At 49.7% G+C, this 21,776-nt stretch overlaps 7 protein-coding genes across 7 annotated transcripts; 4 read left to right on the forward strand and 3 right to left on the reverse strand.

Annotated features, from left to right (window-relative positions):
* Positions 1-1,445: 1,445 nt before the first annotated feature.
* A1O9_02587 (uncharacterized protein) lies at positions 1,446-3,026 on the forward strand (the record flags this gene model as incomplete). The annotated part of the gene is made up of 1 exon (XM_013408159.1): positions 1,446-3,026. One exon carries the CDS (start codon positions 1,446-1,448, stop codon positions 3,024-3,026), a length of 1,581 nt encoding a protein of 526 aa, XP_013263613.1.
* A 5,108-nt stretch (positions 3,027-8,134) lies between these two features.
* A1O9_02588 (uncharacterized protein) lies at positions 8,135-11,142 on the reverse strand (the record flags this gene model as incomplete). Its single annotated transcript, XM_013408160.1, has 7 exons — positions 8,135-8,943; positions 9,019-9,520; positions 9,575-9,983; positions 10,050-10,509; positions 10,565-10,670; positions 10,728-10,958; positions 11,017-11,142. 7 exons carry the CDS (start codon positions 11,140-11,142, stop codon positions 8,135-8,137), a joined length of 2,643 nt encoding a protein of 880 aa, XP_013263614.1.
* Positions 11,143-11,881: 739 nt separating this feature from the next.
* On the reverse strand, positions 11,882-13,677 carry A1O9_02589 (uncharacterized protein; the record flags this gene model as incomplete). Its single annotated transcript, XM_013408161.1, has 4 exons — positions 11,882-12,068; positions 12,121-12,224; positions 12,283-12,571; positions 12,629-13,677. The coding sequence occupies 4 exons, from the start codon at positions 13,675-13,677 to the stop codon at positions 11,882-11,884; spliced, it is 1,629 nt and encodes a 542-aa protein (XP_013263615.1).
* Positions 13,678-15,362: 1,685 nt separating this feature from the next.
* Positions 15,363-17,391, forward strand: A1O9_02590 (uncharacterized protein; the record flags this gene model as incomplete). The annotated part of the gene is made up of 2 exons (XM_013408162.1): positions 15,363-15,830; positions 15,892-17,391. 2 exons carry the CDS (start codon positions 15,363-15,365, stop codon positions 17,389-17,391), a joined length of 1,968 nt encoding a protein of 655 aa, XP_013263616.1.
* Positions 17,392-18,183: 792 nt separating this feature from the next.
* On the reverse strand, positions 18,184-19,075 carry A1O9_02591 (uncharacterized protein; the record flags this gene model as incomplete). The annotated part of the gene is made up of 2 exons (XM_013408163.1): positions 18,184-18,805; positions 18,885-19,075. The coding sequence occupies 2 exons, from the start codon at positions 19,073-19,075 to the stop codon at positions 18,184-18,186; spliced, it is 813 nt and encodes a 270-aa protein (XP_013263617.1).
* Positions 19,076-19,772: 697 nt separating this feature from the next.
* A1O9_02592 (uncharacterized protein) lies at positions 19,773-20,442 on the forward strand (the record flags this gene model as incomplete). Its single annotated transcript, XM_013408164.1, has 2 exons — positions 19,773-19,918; positions 19,965-20,442. 2 exons carry the CDS (start codon positions 19,773-19,775, stop codon positions 20,440-20,442), a joined length of 624 nt encoding a protein of 207 aa, XP_013263618.1.
* A 235-nt stretch (positions 20,443-20,677) lies between these two features.
* A1O9_02593 (uncharacterized protein) lies at positions 20,678-21,712 on the forward strand (the record flags this gene model as incomplete). The annotated part of the gene is made up of 4 exons (XM_013408165.1): positions 20,678-20,801; positions 20,865-21,009; positions 21,061-21,505; positions 21,554-21,712. 4 exons carry the CDS (start codon positions 20,678-20,680, stop codon positions 21,710-21,712), a joined length of 873 nt encoding a protein of 290 aa, XP_013263619.1.
* Between the last annotated feature and the right edge of the window lie 64 nt (positions 21,713-21,776).

Raw genomic sequence — 21,776 nt, forward strand, 5'->3', positions numbered from 1 at the left:
TGGACGGAGGGAAGTACCGAGTACTGTCCGCGTTTCTGTATGAAAAACAAGCAGATACCAAGAAAACTGGTGGAACATTCTCGGGAGTGCTCGGGCCAACGATGTTCCGGGCCCTCAATTGGCTGGATGATGCGCACAGCCACAGATGTGACGACATGATCGGGGCCTGGACCTGCCATCATTGGAAGAGAGTGACTGTGCCAAGAGTGAATGTCCCAGTATGGCAGGAAGGTCGTCCAATTTATTACGTGGATGTCGATCAGGAAGGAAGGACGCAGAAAACGTGAATATGGCTGGTATGCTGAATACTTGGTGCATATCCTCGGCAGTGGAAGACCGGCGATAGGAGAATAGCTGCAGTTGGCAGTTATCCTACGAGGAAAAAAGATAGTAGGATGAGGTGAGAAACGAGAAGCGAGCGAGCGTGCCGAAAGAAACCGGGTGTGTCCCAGATGAATGGCACTGGATACCCGAGGGTGGTTGCAGCGGTCAGGACGGCTGTACGAGTAAGGGCAAAGGCGTGTAATAGACGTGACAGTACAAATACGGTCACGACTCGCTTTTCAAAAGGGAAATCTTGACAATAAAGGCCGCAGTGACGGGGGAAACCCTAACGTATTGCCGAGCAAGCCTGCCAGCCCTTAGATTCACGCTTGACGAAATAATGCCTCGACCCTTGTCATGCTGGCTTGGGTCTTGGTGCCATGGATGAACCCTACCACCCGTCGGACTGTGGGCACTGGGCTCTGGACATGGGTTGTCGACGTCACCGAAAATGGTCCATGCAAGGCAGGGTCTCCAGTTTCCGCTCGTCTTTGTCGTTCGTTCCGGCTGATGTGGTGGTGGGTGGTGGTCCATTTCTCTCACCACCACATTTCTATACGACGTTCAACATAATACATCTGCTTTTGCAGTTTTTATCCCCCAAGCCTAATTCTAAATGCTGCTTCCGACTACACTTACTCTTTCCAATCGTCTTAACACTACTGCCATTTTTCTCTCTCGCCCGTAGCAGGGCCGATACCGATACCTCCGCCTACTACCCGTCCTCCCTCCCATTTCCAGCTACTTCCACCCCCGTCTTTCGTAAGCCGTCTTCGTCCGGCCTATTCAAATACCCTCGCTCTCGCATCTACATTTGCCACTGACTCCTACCTTTCACAATACCACTTCCTATTTCGAACACCGTCCACGTACAACCCGTCCTCGCTGCTCTCGCTACCTATTACCAATCCAAGCAGAGTCCTACTATACATCCCGCCCGTCCATCCTCTATCGAGGCCTGATCACATCTTCGCCTCCTCCATATTAGTCGTCTTACCTGTCACCAGAAGTCCCAAGTCTACCGTTCGATGCAAAGGCCTTCTCTCAGTCCAACTGTGCGCATATCTCACTCAAGCCCTACGCCGACTCCTGCTCTCACGGCGTCTAGCCCGCAACTACCCATGCTGGCTCAGAGCACCCTTGTAGGAGGGTGGAACGACGGCTACAACGCAGGCCCATTCCTGAGTGCTCTACCAAAGACCTTCCAGGACCAACGATTTCATAAGAGAGGCTCCTCCGGATCTTCGGTCACTTCGGCCGGCCCACCTTCGCCGCTCAATCATAATACGATATATCCACACGTCGCCACCTCAGATTCGACTTTTCCCACACACTACGAATTTGACTACTCACAAACTCCTCTTACCGCAAAGTCAGACTCCACCGTCATGTATCCTACAAACACCGGCTACGGCGCCGTTGACATGAGGAGAATACAGTCGCAGGGGGTTGACGATCGTGGTGCTTCATACAACCTGTCTGCGCCGCAGTCGGTGTCAACCATGAGCCATAACTCACCAGCGACGCCGCACACGAACTTCGAGCCCGAGTACGATGAGAAGACCCAGCAGATTTTTGGTGAGATCAGCGATGACGACGAACGTTTGTTCGACTACTTACAGTATGATTCAGGTTACCACCCAACAGCAGCATATCAGCAATCATTACAGGATGTCTTCCCAGATCAACAATATCAGCAACAGATGTCTTTCAATCAAGCGCAGCAAAGCATGCAGAGACTGAACGTGGCGCCGCACAGGCAGACCATGATGGCCGACAGATTACAGGCAGCACAGCAGGATCATCTACGGCCCAGCACTTCAACCTCGAATCCTCGACAGAGGTCGCCATTTAGGCAGAACTCACCGTACATGGCTGCGCCTCCTCCACGTCAACCTCCTGCCACCTTGCAAAAGCAGAGAACATCCATCTCACCCAAGGAGCTGATGCTCGACGAGCATGACATTGACGACAATGCCACACCACTGTTTGCGCAAGATCATTCTCAGGATATGTTCGCCACCCATAGAACATCGTCGAATCTGTCGACATTTTACACTCCAGACACATCGATGCAAATACCTCAGCAGTACCCATTCGTGAGTCAACCCAGCCGGCAACCGATCCATTCTAGTCTACAGGATATGACACCCGAATTTCCTGCTCACATGATCTCGATGGAGTCGACTGGTGACGAAGGGCCATCAGAACCTTCGAGTCAACAATCGATCAAGTCGAGATCGCAAGTCCCAAATACTCCGCAGCAGCAGTCACAACCGGTGCAGAGAGCGCTTGACACATCATCTGACTCAGGAACATATTCGTGCACATACCATGGTTGTCACCTGAGATTCGACTCGCCTGCCAAGCTGCAAAAGCATAAGCGGGAAGGTCACAGGCAAACGTCACCTACGTCATCGCAATCGCCAAATCTAGCCCTGCGGAACTCGCAAGCGGGACCCCACCGATGTGACCGCATCAACCCCAGCACAGGCAAACCATGCAACTCCGTATTCTCTCGCCCCTACGATCTCACTCGACATGAGGACACCATCCACAATGGTCGCAAGCAAAAAGTTCGATGCCATCTTTGCACTGAAGAAAAGACTTTCTCACGTAATGATGCGCTTACTCGACACATGCGCGTAGTCCATCCTGAAGTTGACTGGGTGGGCAAACAAAAGCGCAGGTCGCCGAAGTAAATCAAGCAAGTAACAAAAACAATGCCCTGGTGGCATCAGAACCACGAACACCAGCTGGGGCCGACTGCCTGACTCACTCTCCGGTGGCTTAGTCAGCGTGGCTTAGTTGGGGACCTTTTCTGCGGCATTTCGGACACTCCCCTTGTTTTTTGGCCGGATCAGATTTGGCCCGGAGCTACACTTGTATGATTATGGCGGGCTGATAATCCTATTTTTATAAGGCGTTGAGTGGTTGCTGCTTTGGCTTGGATCCCATTGTTCTGGCTCAGCGAAAAGGAACGACGTTGATGAATGCACTCAAGGATTTTGTTGAGTTACGCGAGAGGAAATGCCGGACAGCTCAACCCAGGCAGGAATGGGAGCATGGCGGAAACTTCAGCCTGATTGATCTATGGCGACGGTTAAATTCACGCAGCGGCGGATTTGTTTTGGGTTTAATCTACGAGAATGAATGTGTGTGTTTTCCATTTGTCTTTTTCCTTCGGTGGTTTTCCGCACGGGGATATTTCATACGGTATTCAGCTTACAGGGGCGGTTCTCAAAAAGGAAGATGAAAAGCGTTGGCTTTGGGTATATATGGACCGATAGACTGTACAACACCGCTTTTACATCCACACCCACGGGGCGGTTCTTACTTGGAAAGTACATACTGTACAGTCCAATTGGGGCGCGCCCCTGACTTTTGCAGCATCTAGCTAGCTACTGGTGAGCATGAGAATGAGCATGAATGCTGAGTTGATATCTGTACCGTGTACCTGACGTTGGCTCTTTGACATTTTTTTCTCTCTTCGTTCTCTCGTCACGCGCATCCTACCTGCGGTACTATTTGTTATACTATATCTAATGTGTTACGCGTACAGTATCGAGAGAGTAATCCATGTGCTATCACTCAGTGGCCCTCTTTCGGTCTCCTGTGCGCGTGATCTATGCCGGGTACCTGGCAATAGTCCCCTGTCCCCTCCCTCTTCTGTCTTTTCTTTCTTGTTGGGCCGCATGCCAACTCTAGGGTGTCGGCTTTTAGGCACTATAGTACCGCCAGCAGGGTACCCAGCGGAAATTTAACTCCTTAGTCACGACTCACTTGCCTGTTAATTGATTATTAGTTTCTTCTGTTTGGGGTGTGGGTTTCATTACTCACACCCAGTCCGGCGCATTTAAGTGTCATTTGGTTGTGTTTGGTGCGTTGTGCATTTTGGGTTGCCATGTTGGTCATCGGGGCGGTTTCGGTGAATATAACTTTTGAGTAGTGTCCCTCTCTTCAGCGACATACACAGGCCCATTACCTAGAGCAAGACATAAAAATCAAACAAGATACTAATTGTGACTCCACCACACTACTTGGTAAATGTACTTATTTCCACACTAGAAGTACACAGTATATTATGCCGACATGCTGAACTAGCAAACAAATAGTAATCACACTGGTTGGGTAGTGTTGGTTACGCCCTTTGGTAGCATATTCCAAACCAAGTAAATTTACTGTGGTCCACAGTGGTAACTAACTCGATCCAGATCACCAGGCTCGCCTGTTTCGATTAACACCAGTAGTAATAACTCATCATCTAGATCTCCATCGGAAAACGGGGATGCAAGACAACGAGGAACACAGGGGAGTAAACCTCATTGCTGACTACCCCCCAAACTCGAACATCTTATGATAGATAGGACAATCATGCGGACTCCGAGATCACAGATCCCGTCATCTGAGTTCCCAACAATCTGGCGCACCAGCAATGCAGAGATTAACACATCTCACCATACAACACGATTGTCTGAGGATGGAGCATCGAAAGCATAGCGAAGTAAAGCCGTGACATGCGGACGGCTGAGCGGAAAACGGAGAAATGGGTGTTCGGCTCGATTAAGGAAAGCATATCCAAGGGGTGTGGGCCCGTGCATGTGTTGACCCTCGCATCCAGTGGGACTGTGATTGAGATGGAGAAAACTCGCTGGTACTGTAATGACATTAACTTTATCCTGTCCATGCAGTTGATTGATTCAATAACAAAGGTGTGTTATGGATGGATATTACTCCTCGACATGATCGGGGATGAGGTAATGGGAAACCCAAAGAATGGCACTGATGTAGCACCTAACTACCTTGATTGTAGGGGTCGTTTCGTTTCGTTTCGAGGTTAGCGGCTGCATTCCGCGTAGGAATGTCTTGGATACATGGTGCGAGGGTGGGCAACGGTAGCATTCAGCGAAAGGCGAAGGCGACTGCGACTCAATACCCATAAATAACGTATTGGCGAGACGCAAGCCAGAGGTATTCGCGAGTCAGGTGTGTTCAGATCGAACATGCTACACGAACCAATGCGTGCAAGCTTTGTCAAACCAAGCCCAAGATCCTGCCAGGGGGTTTGGCTGAAGGTGAAGGGCAAACGAAGCCGACATGAGTCAGATTGGGAGAATTCGATGTCGGAATTTCGAGATCGAAATCGAGGTGAGCGGGGGACGGGGAGCATCGCCACTGCGACCGGATGGGGCTCTCTGCTGAACAAGGAAGTCTCGACAAGGTGGAATTTAATCAGAAAGAAGAAAACACGAGATAAGGTGCATACTCGACCACTGTCGGCTGGTTTCCCGAGAGTAAGAAAGCGCGGCAGTCAAAAGGGCAGGAAAATGTTATCCAGCGCCCAGGAATGATGGCTCTGCGAAGCCTGAGGTTGGGTCAAGCGGCCCCAGACGGAGGATATCGTAGCGGTATTGAAAAGTGTCGGGACGAGAAACTCTGGAGGGGCCTGGTTGGCTGGGTCGGCAACTCAGTCGTCGTCGACCCTCTCTGTGTTGGCCGCTGTGGCTGCGTCGGCAATCTCGCCAGGTACATTGCACCGAAGACCAAAACATATTCCGTAGAGATAGCAGGGGAAGCACGGTCCTGGGATCGGGGGACCACGGGCATATCTGGGTGAAAGTTTCTGAAACGTGGAATGGTGCCCTCAACAGTCCAGTCCCACACGACTTATGTGTGTCCCCATCTCCCCCAATGAGACAGTCCTCGGAGGCTATGAGCGACCTGGAAGGAGGCCGACGAATGCCATGTGCATGGGCATGGGCATGGGCATGGGAATAGGCATGGGATTGAGTCCGGTGGGGCGTAGGTGGGAGCGGTCCGAGTGCATACTATGTATGTAGTACAAAGTATGAATCGCAACTTCAAGTGGGTGCGGACGATGTGGAGCTGACCAAGAGACTCGCTTGAGCATGGGCGGCCGCGGGAAGGTGCGACGGCGGCAGTTTGTGGGCTGGGAAAGAAGGGTCTGGATCGTCGTGTCCCGAAAGATGCTTAGTACGAGTCGGCGGCGCGCCGTGAAGGTGAGTGAGGAGGAAAGAGCGACAGAAGGAGTCCTCCGATGGAAGGAACACACAAGGGCTGGCCCGGTGGGAAGCACGACTGACTTCTCCCACCTCCGAACTTTGTGGACTGCGAGTCATGACAATTGATGGTGCATAGTAAGGATGACATGGGACGCGGCCGCATACACGAAGTCGTCCAACAGCTATCCGCCTCAACAAGTCCCAATGGAGAAAATTCGGAGCGGGGGCTGGGCTTGTCAATCAATATTAAACACGAAATGAGCAAGGGGCTGAAGAGGAAGAAGAGATATGAGACGGTCCTGATGAGGAATTTGCAGGGAGCCCTTGCCATACATCGTATTGATCACGCCGTGCTTGCCAAACTTTGAGTTGAGAGTCCTAAGTATTGCCAAGGGGAGGAACTCGCCACATGCTTCTTACTATCCATGCCTATTTCGTACGCTGCCTCCCCAAGGAACAAACTACAGTAGTATTCATCGTACGATGTATGTATGTAATGTAATGCGGGAACCTCCGTTTTCCACACAGAGCATTATCACCACGAGGTAATACAGTATCACAGACACTTGCAGGCTCCGAAGTACGGCTCCGATTCAAGATTGAGGACAGATCGTATTCCGCGTTCCAAATGTCTCTATTCTCTCAGGTCGCACGGAAAGAGAGGACGTGCTAAGTCCACCAGCATCAACTGTATGGCTGATACAGTACATGATGTAGTAGACCAAGGGAATCAACTGTAAGAGCTCGGCTCCTCGGTCTTGATGTCTGCCCGGCTTATTGTTGACAGATTCCTTCCGGATCCGAGCTTTCCCGTTGCTTTGCCAAATCGATTGTTGCGCAGCCTCGGCTTTTGTTTGAAGCCTAAGCTTGTCCTGCTTACTAATGTACCTGGACGTCGTTCTATACACTAATCTACTAGTATGTAAGTACATCATTTGCAAAGTTACCATGTAGGAAGGTGCCATCTGGGTGTGCACACTCCCACGCCTTCCGCCTTCGCTACTTCCCGAATGATGATGGCCCAGCCGAGCGGGAGCCGCCGCCGACACTTTTTTAACTGCTAGTACTTTATTTGGGTACACACATACTTACTATGGCATTACTGAGTAAATCACATCTTGCACAGAGGCATATTTCTTACTATCTAGTATTTACCTACACAACCTTACTAGTATTCTTGTAGATCGGCCACTGAAACACGAACAACAGACCTCGACTTGAATAAGAACTTGAATACTAGTACCCTCCACTGGTATTGTTTATTAGTACTACTATATAATTTATGTACATACATAGTAGTAGTACCTATACACGCTGGTCGTCCCTACTAGAAAGTATTAATAGAGGTATATTATTATACTATATATAGTACGCGCTTGTGTTACACTGCATTGTAACATAAGTGCTTTTCTTATGTATTCGTCTATATCTAAGTTTCTCTATATTAAGGAGCAGCACCTAACGGCGTAGGACATCGGACTCGCTAAGCTCGCTAATCTCGCGGATGAAAGAAAACCTATGGTACTATAGTATACTTATTGGTAAATATATATAGTAAGCTACGAACTACTGACTATACTTAAGCTAAGTATAATGGTCGAAGATCCTACTAATTTATATATATATATATATATATATATAGTACTATTATACTGTATTTAGTGGTAGCATCGAGATTCTTAGTATGCTGCTATAGTGTGTAGAGAGAGAGAGAGAGTACTATATATATTATAGTATCCTTAAGGATAAGGAGCCAGTACTAGGCATAGAATTCTAGTACCCATTTCCTATAGTCTACACTTCTCGTTCGCCTCGGGACCGCGAAGCTCCGCTTGACCTCCGGTAATGCACAGTTTCCCAGTCTCCACGACTCGAGTCTGGAATAAAACAACATTATCTTTGACGGCTTTCCAAGCCTCTGTTCGTAGGGTCTGCCCCGGCTCAACTGTGCCCGCAAAGCGAGCCCGGATGTTCTTGTAAGGGCCGTATCTTTGGAAGATGTGTTTCCCTGAAATACCGAAAAAGCACAGGCCGTGGAGGATCGGGCGCTGAAATCCACTCCGATGGGCTACTGCTGGATCGATATGCAGGTCGTTGGTGTCGCCATTCAGACGGTAGAAAGCCGCCTGCTCAGCTGTAGTTGTCTCTTCACGCTCGAAATCAGCTGGTCCCGAAGGCTGAAGGTTGGAAAGAGCGACTGAGTTCCCCTTCCTCGGGGCATCAGAAGGTCCGCCAAAATTGCCTGCATCTCGGATGTAAGAGGATGATTCGTTATAGAAAATGTCTTCTCCAGTTACGCGATCACGAGTCGTATAGGAAACAGTGACAATGGCTGCCTTCTTCTTGTCCACAACATGAAGCAATCGTGGGTATGTGATGAGTTGGCATTCCGGGGGAATCGGGTACTTGCGAATTTCGAGGTAAATTTCACCGTGTAAAAGCTTCAGTGGGTTCCAACCGGGGAGAATCCCTCCGAAGGTGAATGGGAGTTTCGCACCAAACCAGGGAATTGTGCCAAAGGTTGGAAGGACTTGGAAGTCTTTATCTCGTTCGTATACCAAGGGCAACTCCCACCTCCTAGCTCCTACCGTAAGATCTATAGACAGCCGTCAGAAATGGTCCTCCCAACCCTGAAGTCGATAATAGAATGAACTTTTAGTGGAGCACTTACTGTACAGGATGGCATCCTTTTTGGTATAGCTGAAATGTGATCCTTCGGGCTGGGCCTGTTTCACCTTCTCTATCCTTGACAACGTAATGAGTTCCTGAGCGTGTTGATTGATGATTTGTAAGGCGTTTCCTTCGTCTTCAGGATATAGATGTGCATCGTCGTCATTGAACTTTGATAACGTCTGCATTGCAGTGCCCGTTGATTCAGACGCTGACCAGTCGTTGTCCTGCCAGTCAATACCTTTATTGGCTTCTAGCCTCGTCCTTGCATGCCAACCGCCACCAATCTCAAATACACCCCCGGTTGATGGGTATGAGACAGAGTCAGAGCACATCAAGGCCACAAAGGGAGCCGAGTATTGTGGTAGTATTGCTGTGCTACTTCCTTCAATCGCGCCCGCCAATCCCGGGGTAGAAGCCACGGGCGCCACTGCGTTTACTAGAATATTGTGCTGAGCACCCTCTCGAGCAAGAGCCTGAGAGAACCCAACGATTGCGCATTTCTGCTTAATTGTTAGCACCTGTTGAGATGTGGCTCCAAGTCCTCAGTGACTCACAGCGAGAGAGTAATTTGACTGGCCAAAATTACCATAGATACCGCTGGTGCTGGAAATATTGATCACTCGACCATAGCCTTGCCGTATAAAATGCTCCCAGGCAGCCTTGGTGACCTTGAACATTCCATTTAAGTGGACGTCCAGAATGGAATCCCACAGGTCATCGGTCATGTTGGCAATAGATTTGTCTTGCACAATGCCTGCGTTGTTCACAATCACATCAAGCCGACCATAAGCTTGAATTGCCTCGGCAACGATTCTAGACCCTTCGCTGACGGAACAGGTCACAGTGTGGGCTTCACCGCCAGTACTTCTGATCTCTGCTGCAACCGACGAAGGTTCTTTGAGATCGTTCAGAATTATTCGAGCTCCAAGCATCCCAAAATACAGGGCGTATGCTCGACCTAGCCTGTGTTGTCAGACAGTGTTAGTGTCATGTCGCAGCTCTACACTTGAATTGTGGAGATGACCATACCCTGAGCCGGCACCTGTAATGAGGACAACCTTTCCATCAAATGTGATATTTTTTCCAGGCGAGTTGGGCGGCAAGTTCCTTGTCGTTGCTACGACTTGCTGGAAGTCCCTCGATGACGAAGGATACTCTGGCTTTGAGAAGTCATTCACATCTTGCCACCTACTCAGAATTGAGCCTGAAGACATCCCTGAGTCAGGGTTTAGCCATGTACCTGCCGCTCGTTGCCAACGTAACTTTCGACACCTTGTTCCATGTACTTCGTAGAGGTGTCCAGTCTCGCTCTGGTTTGAACGATGTACCAGTGTTGACAATGAGCAGAGTACACCCTTTCGCACGCTGCTCGCTGACTTCGACTCATCACTCGGGATTCTTGGCAAGGCAAGAGTGGACGCAAGGACATTGTATTTTGCGCCTTCTCTCGCAATAGTTTGTATGAAGCCCAGCTGACCGAACTTTGTGGCTATATATCCAGTTTAGTGCACTAGACCGAGATCCAAAAGGTTCGAGTGACATACTGTCCTGTAAAATTGAATTTTCTGACGCACCCTCTTCCGTTGAAGCGGTACAGATGACCCGCCCATACTTTTGCTTCTTGAAATATGGCCAAGCTGCGTGAGTACACTGGCATTGAATAAGCAACTCAAGTCCAACACTAGTACGAGCTTCGCTTGAACAAACCTTGTATAACAATTTGAAATTATCCCTTAGCAGGGTATCCCAGTCGTCTTGATTTGTTTCGCTCCAGATCGGGTTGCTCAAACATCCAGAGTTGTTGATCAGAATATCGACCCGGCCAAACTTCCTGATTGCATTTTCGATTACCTTGCCACCGTTTTCTGGAAGGCTGTAGTCAGCCACCGCTCTCCCGCCTACCCCTTCGATACTGTTAATCACAGCATCAACAAGTCCCTATAACGGCTTGTTTTTAGCTGAAGGTGCATGTACGTATCCTGGAGTCGTATCAAACCTTATTTCGGTGGTCATGAACCACAACGTTTGCACCACGAGACGCAAAATAAGTGGGATAGAGATGCCCAAGCCCGTTGCTCACACCTGTCACAACCACTGTCTGATTGTCAAAACGGAGTGCCATTGGTGATATGCGTGAAGTTGCCTCTCGATGGGGTAGCATGAGCTAGGTCAACCATGAAGGTGCATTAATACCATTGCAAGCTACAACTTTCATTCTCATCTACAATGGATCGACCACTGCCGACCCTCACTTTGGGAGACAGGAGACACCATTTCCGACATGCCGAGCCGCGTTCCACGGTAAGGTGAAGCGTCAGATTCGCTGATAATGTGGGGAGTCTTGATGGACCCGATTGGTGCAGACATATCGGACAGACTTATTGCTCAATGTTGCTCCATGAGATGGCAATGCCTCGACGTTCAATCGGCAGGAATGACACATTCATCTTTGTCAAACTTGAAATATGCCAAAGTGAGTTTTGTGAGAGAGAAGGAGACGGAGGTGGTTGAGCCTGGGGCCATTCCTTCTCCTTGGCACTCACGGGCGTCAGACAGCCAGGAGGGCCGGGTCACGAGGGACGAACACAAGAGCAAGTTTCACCTCTGCAACTACAAGGCTAGAAGAGCCTACAACAGTGCAAAATCTGGATAGCTGGGTTTGGGTGCTCAGCATGTTGCCGAGAAAGACTTTTTAATACGACGGGCTATTTACTCCGATAACCGCCCATTCTAAAGCCGGGCACTTGTCGGGCTCAACTGCTGCTCCTTCAGCTTCCTCCTTTGCTCATGCACATCTATAGCCGCCTTGTCTCGAAGGAGTCGGCGTAGAATCTTCCCAGACTAGTTTTCCAGCCGTTAGATCAAGTTACTTCATAGGGATGCGTAGGACTAACCGGATTCTTCGGTATCGAATTGCAGAACACGATGCCTCCAGTGATTCGCTTGATTTTGGAGGTCTTCTTACTCATATACTCCAGGATATCTTCTGCGGAAACCTCACTCCCGGGCTTTTTCACAACATATGCCATTGGTTCCTCATCTTCATCTCTATGAGTTCATTAGTATTTTTGGCCAAATGGTCTGTTCGTTATTCACATACCGCTTGATCCCAACAACAGCAGCATCGAGAACGTCAGAATGTTCGAGGAGTAATGCCTCCAATTCAGCAGGGGCAACCTGATTGCCCTTGACTTTGATCAATTCCTATAGCTCTTGTCAATACTGATACCGCTGAAGAATGCGAATTGGTGTGGTCTTTTACTTTCTTCCTGTCAACGATGACATATTTCCCATCGCCATCTGCAAATGCGATGTCGCCCGTCTTAAACCACCCATCAGCAGTAATGACTTCCTGCGTTTCTTTCGGCCTTCCCCAGTATCCCTTCATCATAGTTGGAGTTTTGCACCAGAGTTCACCGGGATGTCCTACAGGAAGTTCGTTGATGCCTTCATCGTCCATGATCTTGACCTCGCAATTGGCTACGGGCTCACCAACAGCCTGAGTCTTCGATATCTCTCGCTCATCCCAGTTGAGCACCGAGAGTGGTAGCCTGTTCCGATGTTAATGGACATTGAAGTTTAGGCACAGTATTGATGGAAATACTGACTCTGTCATTCCCCATCCTTGCTTGACATTGACTTGACCTTCCGGCCACAATTTTTCCAACTCTTCGCACATTTCTCGAGACAAAGGGGCTGCGCCAACACTTACTTTTCGGATGCTAGAGAGGTCATACTTGCCCTGCTTGGCGTCAACGCATTTTGCCATTGCAACGAGGATTGGCGGAACAAGCATTAGCTCAGTTATGCGAAACTTCCCAATGTTCTCTAAGGTTGGTAGTAGAGAATAGCGTTTCATGATATACGTTGGTATCCGGCGATATGGTGACATAGTCGTGAAGGACAGTAGACCCAGACCGTGGTACATAGGGAGAAAGGCAAGGAGGCGGTCGCTTTTGAATTTGTTCGGACTGAGACTGTGAAGATGTCCGAGTTGGACGCAGTTGGCTACCAGGCTATAGTGCGTGATTTCAACACCCTTGGGTATGCCGGTCGTACCAGAGGAGTATAGCAATGCCACAGTTTGGCGAGCTTCTTCTTTTGATTTTATCTCTTTACAGCGAAAGCTCTTGCCTCTGTGTAAAGGAGCAATCAAATGACTCCAGTTACGGACTGCTCCTGAAGGTCGAGGGAAACCCCCCAGTACCGCATCGTCAAAGATGAAGATATCCTTCTGACTGAAGTGTGCGAGTCTCGCGGCTTGCAATGCCGTTTCCTTGCTCGCCTCGGCGATTAAAAGAAATCGTGCCCCAGAATCTTTGAGCTGATATGCCAATTCCCTTGCGACAAAGGCGGGATTGGCAGTAGATATGATCCCACCAGCCATGATGACTCCTAAAGTGACCACGGGGAAGAAGATATTGTTGCCAGAATATACCAGCACACGGCCATTGAGACCAAGTCCAGCATCAACCAGGCCAGCCGCCAACCTTCTGCACCAATATCCAAATTCTCGCCAGGACAGGCGCAGTGCTTCGGGGTTTTCAGTATCGATATATGCTGGAGTTTCTGGCAAGGTCTCGGGGTCATCACCCAGGAGGAGCGAAGGAAGAGACGTTATAGGAATATCCACCGACCATCTCGATTTTTGTGGCATCTTGAGACAATTGATCTGTGTGATCAAGGCGGCTCATTTGCTCCTTGGTGAAGTAGGTACCAATAATATATGGACGAGTGAATAAGTGAGGGATTGTCTAGCGAGGAGACGGTGGTCTTACTTCATAGGGACGACCCCATATGATAGCCCCATCCTTTCGAGTATATACATCGAGTCCGGGTTAGTGTCATCCACAGCGGCGGTATCGATCCTCTTGCCGTGGCGCCGGTTAACGGAATATATGAAGATAGGTGGACTCGGTGGCGAGCGGCAGCCTCGGTAGTTGATACATCACATAGGTTGTGAAAGTGAATGGCCGTAATCAAGACCCCATCTCGATAGCTATCAGCATATGTCGTTGTTTATTATGAATCGCTAGAGGTTGAATTTCAAGGAAGACTAAAGTACAGCGTTCAAAGAACTTTGTTAGATTCATCACACTTCCAGGTGTTTGTTGCATGGTCCTGCTGCGGGTCACCCCAGTGGAATTTTGTCAAAAAGAAGTGCGGTGCAAACAAAAGGCAGAAATCTCTCAAGGTCTGACCGCGATAGTAGCCCTGGCGCACAGATGGAGAGGTTTGACCACGACCAGAAGTGTCACCAATACATCATGTCTCCCGGACATTTGATAACTTTGTTGGTGGGTCCTAAGCACGAAGCACCTATCTTGTTGGGTAGCTCCCTGTCAGTTACACACTAGATAGTCAAAGTCTTATCGTCTTTCTCGTCAAGGGTGAGGCGGAGTAATTCAGGCAGCCTACAGAGCATGGAGTACTTGGGAAGGCCTGAGCTTAACTGACCAACCAACCAACTAACTGGGGCCCACGACTAAAACCAACCCATGCCAAACTGAGTACATATTCCATTACAGGCACCCCACATTGCGGCTTATGGGCCGTGGCCTTCTTAACTGAAGAAGGAGTTTCTTGCCCAGTCACTCCGCTCGTCAATGAGCGGGCTTCGAGTCACCGGGATAGCCAAGCAAGCAGCTAACAAGTAAGCGGGCTGATTTGTGTCTTGGAAATCCCCCCCTCGTTCCACACTCACCTCGGCGATGAAACTACCATCTCAGGTGCATGAATAACTTTCTTCCGCGTGGTTCATCTCTGCTCCTGACTAACTGGCAATCCCGTCTCCTGCATTCGCCTCGGTTGACCTTGAAAATTATTATCATGACCCAGCCTTTGCTACAAAGTCAGCAAAGTCAAGAAAGGATAGATGCGCAACCAAGTGTCACTGCGCCGCCTCGCATGGCGAAAAGCTTCAAAAGGCGTGCCAGCAAGGCGTGCTCTTTCTGCCAATGGCGAAAGATTCGCTGCAATGTCGAAGATCATCATCCGTGTAACAATTGTGTCTTGGAAAAGATTGAGTGCTCAATTACCAAAACCAGGAAATCCAAGTATGTCGCCGCCAGCCTTGTGGTGCTTCTGGAGTGGATGATTGATCTCTGGCAGAAAATCGAAACATCATCATGACCTATCTGAAACCGGTGCACTCCCTGAGCACAATCTAATGGCAGTGGTGGAGCCGGAAAAAGCCATAAAGCTCAGTTGCCAGCAACCCAACCTCACAACGGATGCGCAAAGCGCACCTCCCAGCGTTGACCATCCTTTAGCTACTCCATCAGACAATGCTTCTCTGCCAGCTCATGAACCCAACAAAATAGTTGAAGGTGGGACCAGCAAATGCGACAACTCTTCTCCGCTAATGATACCACCACAGTTCCGTCACTGTCCCTGACTCCTAGTCTTTCTTCAATCCATTCACCACAAGGCCTGTCTAGTGGAATACCAAAATCCCAAACCGTTCAAGTGGTTCTTCCGGACTTCCTAGAGCCAATCCCATCCCATCTGCCGCCAGAGGACATCGAGTATCTACACAAGAAGGGTTGCTTCGAGATCCCTGCACCCAAGTTTCGCGACGCCATTCTTCGTTGCTACGCAGAATTTGTGCACCCCTACATGCCATTGCTTGATCTGGGCAGATTTCTTCATGACATCACAGCTTCCGACCCTCGTACAAATCGTGTTAGTCTCTTGCTATTCCAGGCTATCATGTTCGCTGGGTGTGGGCATGTCGACATCAAACCTTTGCGTATGTTAGGCTTTCTTACCAGGAAGGCTGCCCGGAGAGCGTGGTACTTTAAGACCAAGGTAGGCTAGAGAAGCTTCTGCTAAGGTTGATATTGCTCAAGGAAATTCTAATCAGCCTTAGGCGCTCTATGATATGGAGTATGAACGAAATAGGCTTTGTGTCATTCGAGTTCTTGCACTCATGTCTTTCTGGTACGAGACCCCTGACGATCAGAAAAATGCCTGCCACTGGCTACAGATCGCCCTGTCCTTGAGTCGAAGGGCAGGTCTCGACAGGAACCCAGCAAACATGAACATGGACGAAACAGAGCGACGAATGAGACGGCGAATTTGGTGGTCTTGCGTGAACCGCGATCCCCTTTGTGCTCTTGGTTTAAAGGCACCGCTATGTTGTTCCATAGAAGATCACGACGTTCCCGACTTGTCAGTTGAAGATTATGATCTAGGAGATGTTCCGTTGGATGGATTTAATAAGGTTGGTGTTGAGTGGCCACCTGGGAAACGGCGTTTGCTATGCATGGCATCGGTAGCGCAAACACAACTCCACCGTCATCTTCGCAAAGTCCTCGCTAACCAGTACAAACTTGGAAACCAGCGTGGCAACGGAGGCAATCCAGACGACGAAGCGTCTAGAATGGTGCTTGTACCCGTGACCACCGCCACTTCTCGATCCAATTTAACAAATCTTGGAGAAGAGCTGAGATCATGGCGTACCTCCCTGCCTTCAGAGATGCAGACGACCGCTGTGGGTTTTGAGATATCTGACTCTGGATTCGAACCATTTGTTGTGTTCCGCACTGTCCTGCACATGCTTTATCATACGTGCCGGATCACTTTATACCGGCCATGGCTACAAACACACGGAGGCCAGTTTTCGCATTACGAGAGCCTCGATGAGGAGAGGTTTCAGCACGAGATACAAACCACAGTAAGAGAATCAGCACACGCCATAACAGATCTTGCGGTGGAGCTGCATCAGCTGGACCTGGTCCGCCATTTACCTCAAACAGGATTAAGCGCGCTCATTGCCGCTGTCGTCAGTCATATCTCAGACGTAATGTCATCGACTGACCATATTCGGACTGCTGGACTGCGCGGATTTGAACAATGCTCCCAAATGCTAAACGAACTTCGCGAAAACTACTATGCTGCCGACTTCTCGTATGGATTCGCCAAGCTCTTGGCCCAAGCAAAGAGGCTTTCTCACAAGCCCAAGACCGCAAATGCAAGCTTGACTTTCATCGGAGAGATGTATGATGAAGGGGTTTCTGCACGTTCCGGTCTCCTTTCCGCTGCCGATGAATCCGCTGCTGCAGACGTTCGTCCACCACCAGGGCGGGCGTTTGGTCGCCCTCTTCCTGAAGCACTTTTCCCTGAGGGAGTCGACCTATCAACGAACTGGGCTACCGCGCAAGAAAACAGTCCCGCATGGGACCCTGCGGTGGTCTTTGATCCTACTGCTCAAAACAATGACACGGTGATATCCCTCGAACTTGGTGAGGACTGGGACTACTATCGTAACTTCAGAGACGAAACAGCGAGACTCCTCGGGGAATACTGGGACGATTACCAGGGCAGTCTGCACGATCCATTCCCTGGGATTGAATCTTTGTCGAATTGATGTTATGATTAGCCAATTAACCAGCCAGAGGTGGATCCTAATGTATGCATTTGTTTCATCAACGCTTTCAACTGTCGCACAGAATCAGAAGTTTCACTGAGAAGCAGGCACAGTCGCGCTTAGTCAAGGCTCAGCAACCAATTAAGTCTTTGGCTGACTTGGTTCGCCATACTTCACTTCGGATGAAGAGGAGTGGTTAGCTCGATCACTCCATATTGCGGGACACCGTCCGAAATCGCCGCCTTGCTTGACCCTCAGGGTGACGAAGATCAACGGCTCGCTAAGACATATCAGATTCACCTTCCCTGGCCCGCAATCTGGCGCAATTGTCCCTTACCGAGATGTCGGAACCACACTTGGTATGTCCAAGGACCCAAAAGTTGCTTTTGCTACTGTACGCCCAAAAAGGAATCTCGAACTTTGAACTGTTTAGCAGTTCACGCTTGTTCGCTTGGCTCCAGGTGGGCTTGGTCAATACGAGGAGATTCCAACCGTGAGCCCGTCAGCCGCTAGCCGACCCGCTAGCCGCTGAGCCGGAACACTCAACTCACGTGACAAGGCTGCCCCCCCCAGCTCCTTAGATGGCCGTGTGACCTTATTGTCATAGGCCTTCGAATACTTTAAGCTATGGCCAGATGAGCGGAGGCACGGAGGCACCAGTAGGCTCGCATGATGCTCGAACTAAAAAAGCAATTTCCTGTATCAGAAGAGAAGACATGGAAAGAGAAGCACAATGATACGAATCGTGCTCGCGCGGCTTGCTTGGATGTTCAACTAGTTGAATCCTGGTATTTACAACTTATGGCGCTTTGAGCCATTTCGGACCTTCTCCATTTCTGTATCCACAGCCCCAGAAGCCAGCCTCTCGAGTCCCGCAAAAACCTCAGCGACGTTCTGTTTTGCCATAACATCCCGCTCGGGTGATTGGATCAATGCTTTGATTCGCACAAGGCTTGAAACATCGACATGATCTCCCAATGTCTGCTCCAACTCAGTGAGCACAGAGTCCAGAAAGCTCTGTCGGTTAGATGCATCCGATCCGATGACTTTGTTGACGAAGCCACATTTCAACATCTCCACGGCGGTGATCTTTCGACCTAGCAGCAAGGCCTCATTCGCCAGCGACATACCCATGCGCCGCACCAACGTGCGTGACGTCCCCACCTCAGCGACCAAACCCAGTGAAGTGAATGGAAATAACAGATATGAATGCGGCGCGGCGTAAATGAAATCAGCAAAGGAAACGACTGCAGCGCTCCCGCCCACCGCTGGACCATTAAGTGCCACCACCAGGAGTTTCGAATGGCTCGCTGCTGCATGTGTGAGGAAGATATTTCCTGCGAGGAAGTTCTTGAGAAGGTGCTGGCGCCTATCCGGGTCCTGCTGGGGTGATGGACTGCTGATGTCTGCACCGCTTCATTGAGACGGATTGTTAGTCAAGACCAGACGGATGTAATCCTCAGGCGTGTGTAAAAGGGTTAAGAGGTCCTTACGCTGAGAAGAACCTCCCTGTTCCTGTTAATACTGTGACGCAAATAGCGTCTTGCAGATCAATTTCAAGCAGTATGTTTGCAAGCTCGTAGAATTCTTCCATGCAGAGCGCATTGAGTCTCTGTGGTTTGTTGAGGCGCACAATAGCAAATCTGCCATTTATAATGTAAGATACCACTGCATCGGAAAACATCATGGCTAAAGTGTCTAGGTAGGTGGCGGAACATGAAGAGGTGAAGGTGGTGCGGAAAAGAATGCCTTATTTTCGTGCTTGTCCCCTATCATCGGCCTCTCCCTGGAGAATATCAACCTTACATTCGGGCACTCTCCAAGTCTAGTAACCACCCAATTTCAAGAGTTGCCTCTTAGCCACCGAGAACCTCCCAGCTATCTGCTACTGCGGGGCGAAATCAAAGGTGTATGCGACCCGCGGATTCTCTCCGCCCAGCATTGCTAGGCGTGGCGGCCTCAGACCCGGAGCGACACCTCTGCTACGTTAGCAGCGTACAATGTCTCATCTTGGCATGGCTACAAGCTGCGAATCTACAGGCGCAAATCCATCGCATGCTTCCAAAACGAACCGCATCCACACCTCTCGAACGAGCATGGGCCGAGATCCATGGGGTGAATTTGTGGGGAAAGGTTGGGGGAGCGCCATGCTTCCCGTTATTGCTTTCATAGGCGCCGGCCTTGCCGTGGACCACGGTTGTGGGAATCTTGGCTACAAGCGCTGCATCATGGAGAGCGGGAAGGGCTACAGTAGTCAAGTGATAGTTCTCGGTTACTTAAAGGAGAACCATCATGCTCTGGATGTGCCTGAAGCGCTGCCTCCCTCAAACATAGCCACGCCCTGCATTGGAGTAAACTCGTGTTAGAACCAGCCAGCGAGTATGGAGCCCAAGAACCAAGAATCAGTTCATCTTGAGAAGACTATGTCGGAAACGAAGCAGGACTCCGTTCATGAGGAGAATGCGGCCGTCCCCGACCAGAACAATGTGGTTCAGGACTGGACCGAGAAAGAAGAGCATGCCTTAGTGTCAGTCACGACCAGAGCTGAGAGGAGCATGTTCTAACCTGAACAGACGCAGGATCGACCTCAGTGTTTTTCCGATGCTTTGTACTATATTCGCCTTTTCCCTGCTCGATAGGACCAATATTTCGGCTGCTTACATTGCTGGACTTGCACAAGACCTGGCATTGAACGTAGGGTGCGTTCAAGGTTGTCACTCTCGGCTGAAAGATGCTAACGAAGGGTATTTCGAAGGTCTCGCTATTCGATTGCTCTACTTGTCTTCTTCATCGGTGGGCTATTCGAATTTGGATGTGATTTCCAAGGCTAACAAAAGCACAGGATATGCACTTTTCGAAATCCCCTCAAACATGGTCATTCGTCGCATTGGAGTACGAATCTGGCTTCCATTTCTCATCATTGTGTGGGGAGCAGCGGTCCTAGCAATGGGTTTTATTCATAGCTGGATCTCACTCACAGTTTTGAGGGCTATACTTGGAGTCTTCGAGGCTGGCCGTAAGTATGGCATTCTTGGAGGAAATGTCGTGTGACTAACGTCAAAGTCTATCCTGGAGCTGTATTCGTCATCGCCTCATGGTACCGCAAATTTGAGATGGCCAGAAGAATATCACTCTTCTACATGGCGGCCCTGTTAGCTTCAGGGTTTGGCCCAATAGTGAGACTTCTCCATCCCTCTTCTGCGTTTGGAAAATTCTAACATTGTCAGTTTGCATATGTATTATCTCTCATACGTGTCGGCGACGGGATGTATCGACAAGGCTGGCGATGGAGTATGATCCCAATCAAGCTCCACAGAGAAACAGAGAGACTAACGGAATCCTAGTCTTCATCATTGAAGGCATCCTGACCATTATTGCCGGCCTCGTGGCCCCGTTTTTCTTGGTTGATTGTAAGCCCTGCTTTTGTCATGAATACATCGTGATCGGAGGCTGATCGATGACCATCTACCCAGTTCCTGAGAAGGCAAAATTCCTGACTGAGCGTCAAAAGCATATCGCTATGACCCGACTCCGGGAAGGACGTGCGAGCGAGAGCATGGAACATGCGACAGTCAAGCAAGTGCTACGTATGTTGCTGGACTGGAAGCTGATCGTGTTGTAAGCATCAACTAAAGCAGGAGAAGAGGCGAATGCTTATGACTCGACTAGTTCTTACCAATACTTCGTGGCTGCCACTACTGTCTACGCCCTTGCATATTTCCAACCCATCATCTTGCGACAAGGGATGGGCTACAGCTACGCCGCTGCACAGCTGTTGTCGAGTCCGCCATATGTCTTCGCGACGATCATGAGCTTGACCACGGCCTGGATTTCAGACAAGATGAAGATCAGGTGGCCGATAATCTGTGCACAGTGTGTCGTAGCTGTGGTCGGTCTCGTGATTGTCCGCTATGGAGGAGTGCCTGGATTTCGATACTTTGGCCTTTTCCTCGCCGTTTATGGGTCACAGGCCAACGGGCCGCAGTTCCTTGCATATGCACAGAACCAGACGGCGACGATCAATAAGAAGGGCGTGGTTGCTGCTGTCATGATCAGTGTTGGCGCGGCAGGAGGTGTCACTGGAAGTACCATCTTTCGATCGCAAGATGCTCCGGTAAGTTGTAGGTTCTTTCTCCCAGCGTCCGGTCACTAACCTGTAAAGAGTTACGGCCCTGGTATATGGACAACGATAGCACTCCAAATGATTGCTGGAGTCGCCACATTCTTCACTTCAAGGTGGCTTGGTCGTCAAAATAGGCTGGCTGAAGAAGGCAAGGTGGTTGCTTTGGAAGGCGTGGAGGGCTTCCGATATGTCCCATAGAGTAGGTTCAGAGCGGTATACCTAACTGAACCCAGCATTGAAGTTCACGGCCTTCAATAGGTTA

The sequence above is a fragment of the Exophiala aquamarina genome, assembly GCF_000709125.1.
Source record: "Exophiala aquamarina CBS 119918 chromosome Unknown aczIA-supercont1.2, whole genome shotgun sequence".
In the NCBI taxonomy this organism is placed as follows: domain Eukaryota; kingdom Fungi; phylum Ascomycota; class Eurotiomycetes; order Chaetothyriales; family Herpotrichiellaceae; genus Exophiala; species Exophiala aquamarina.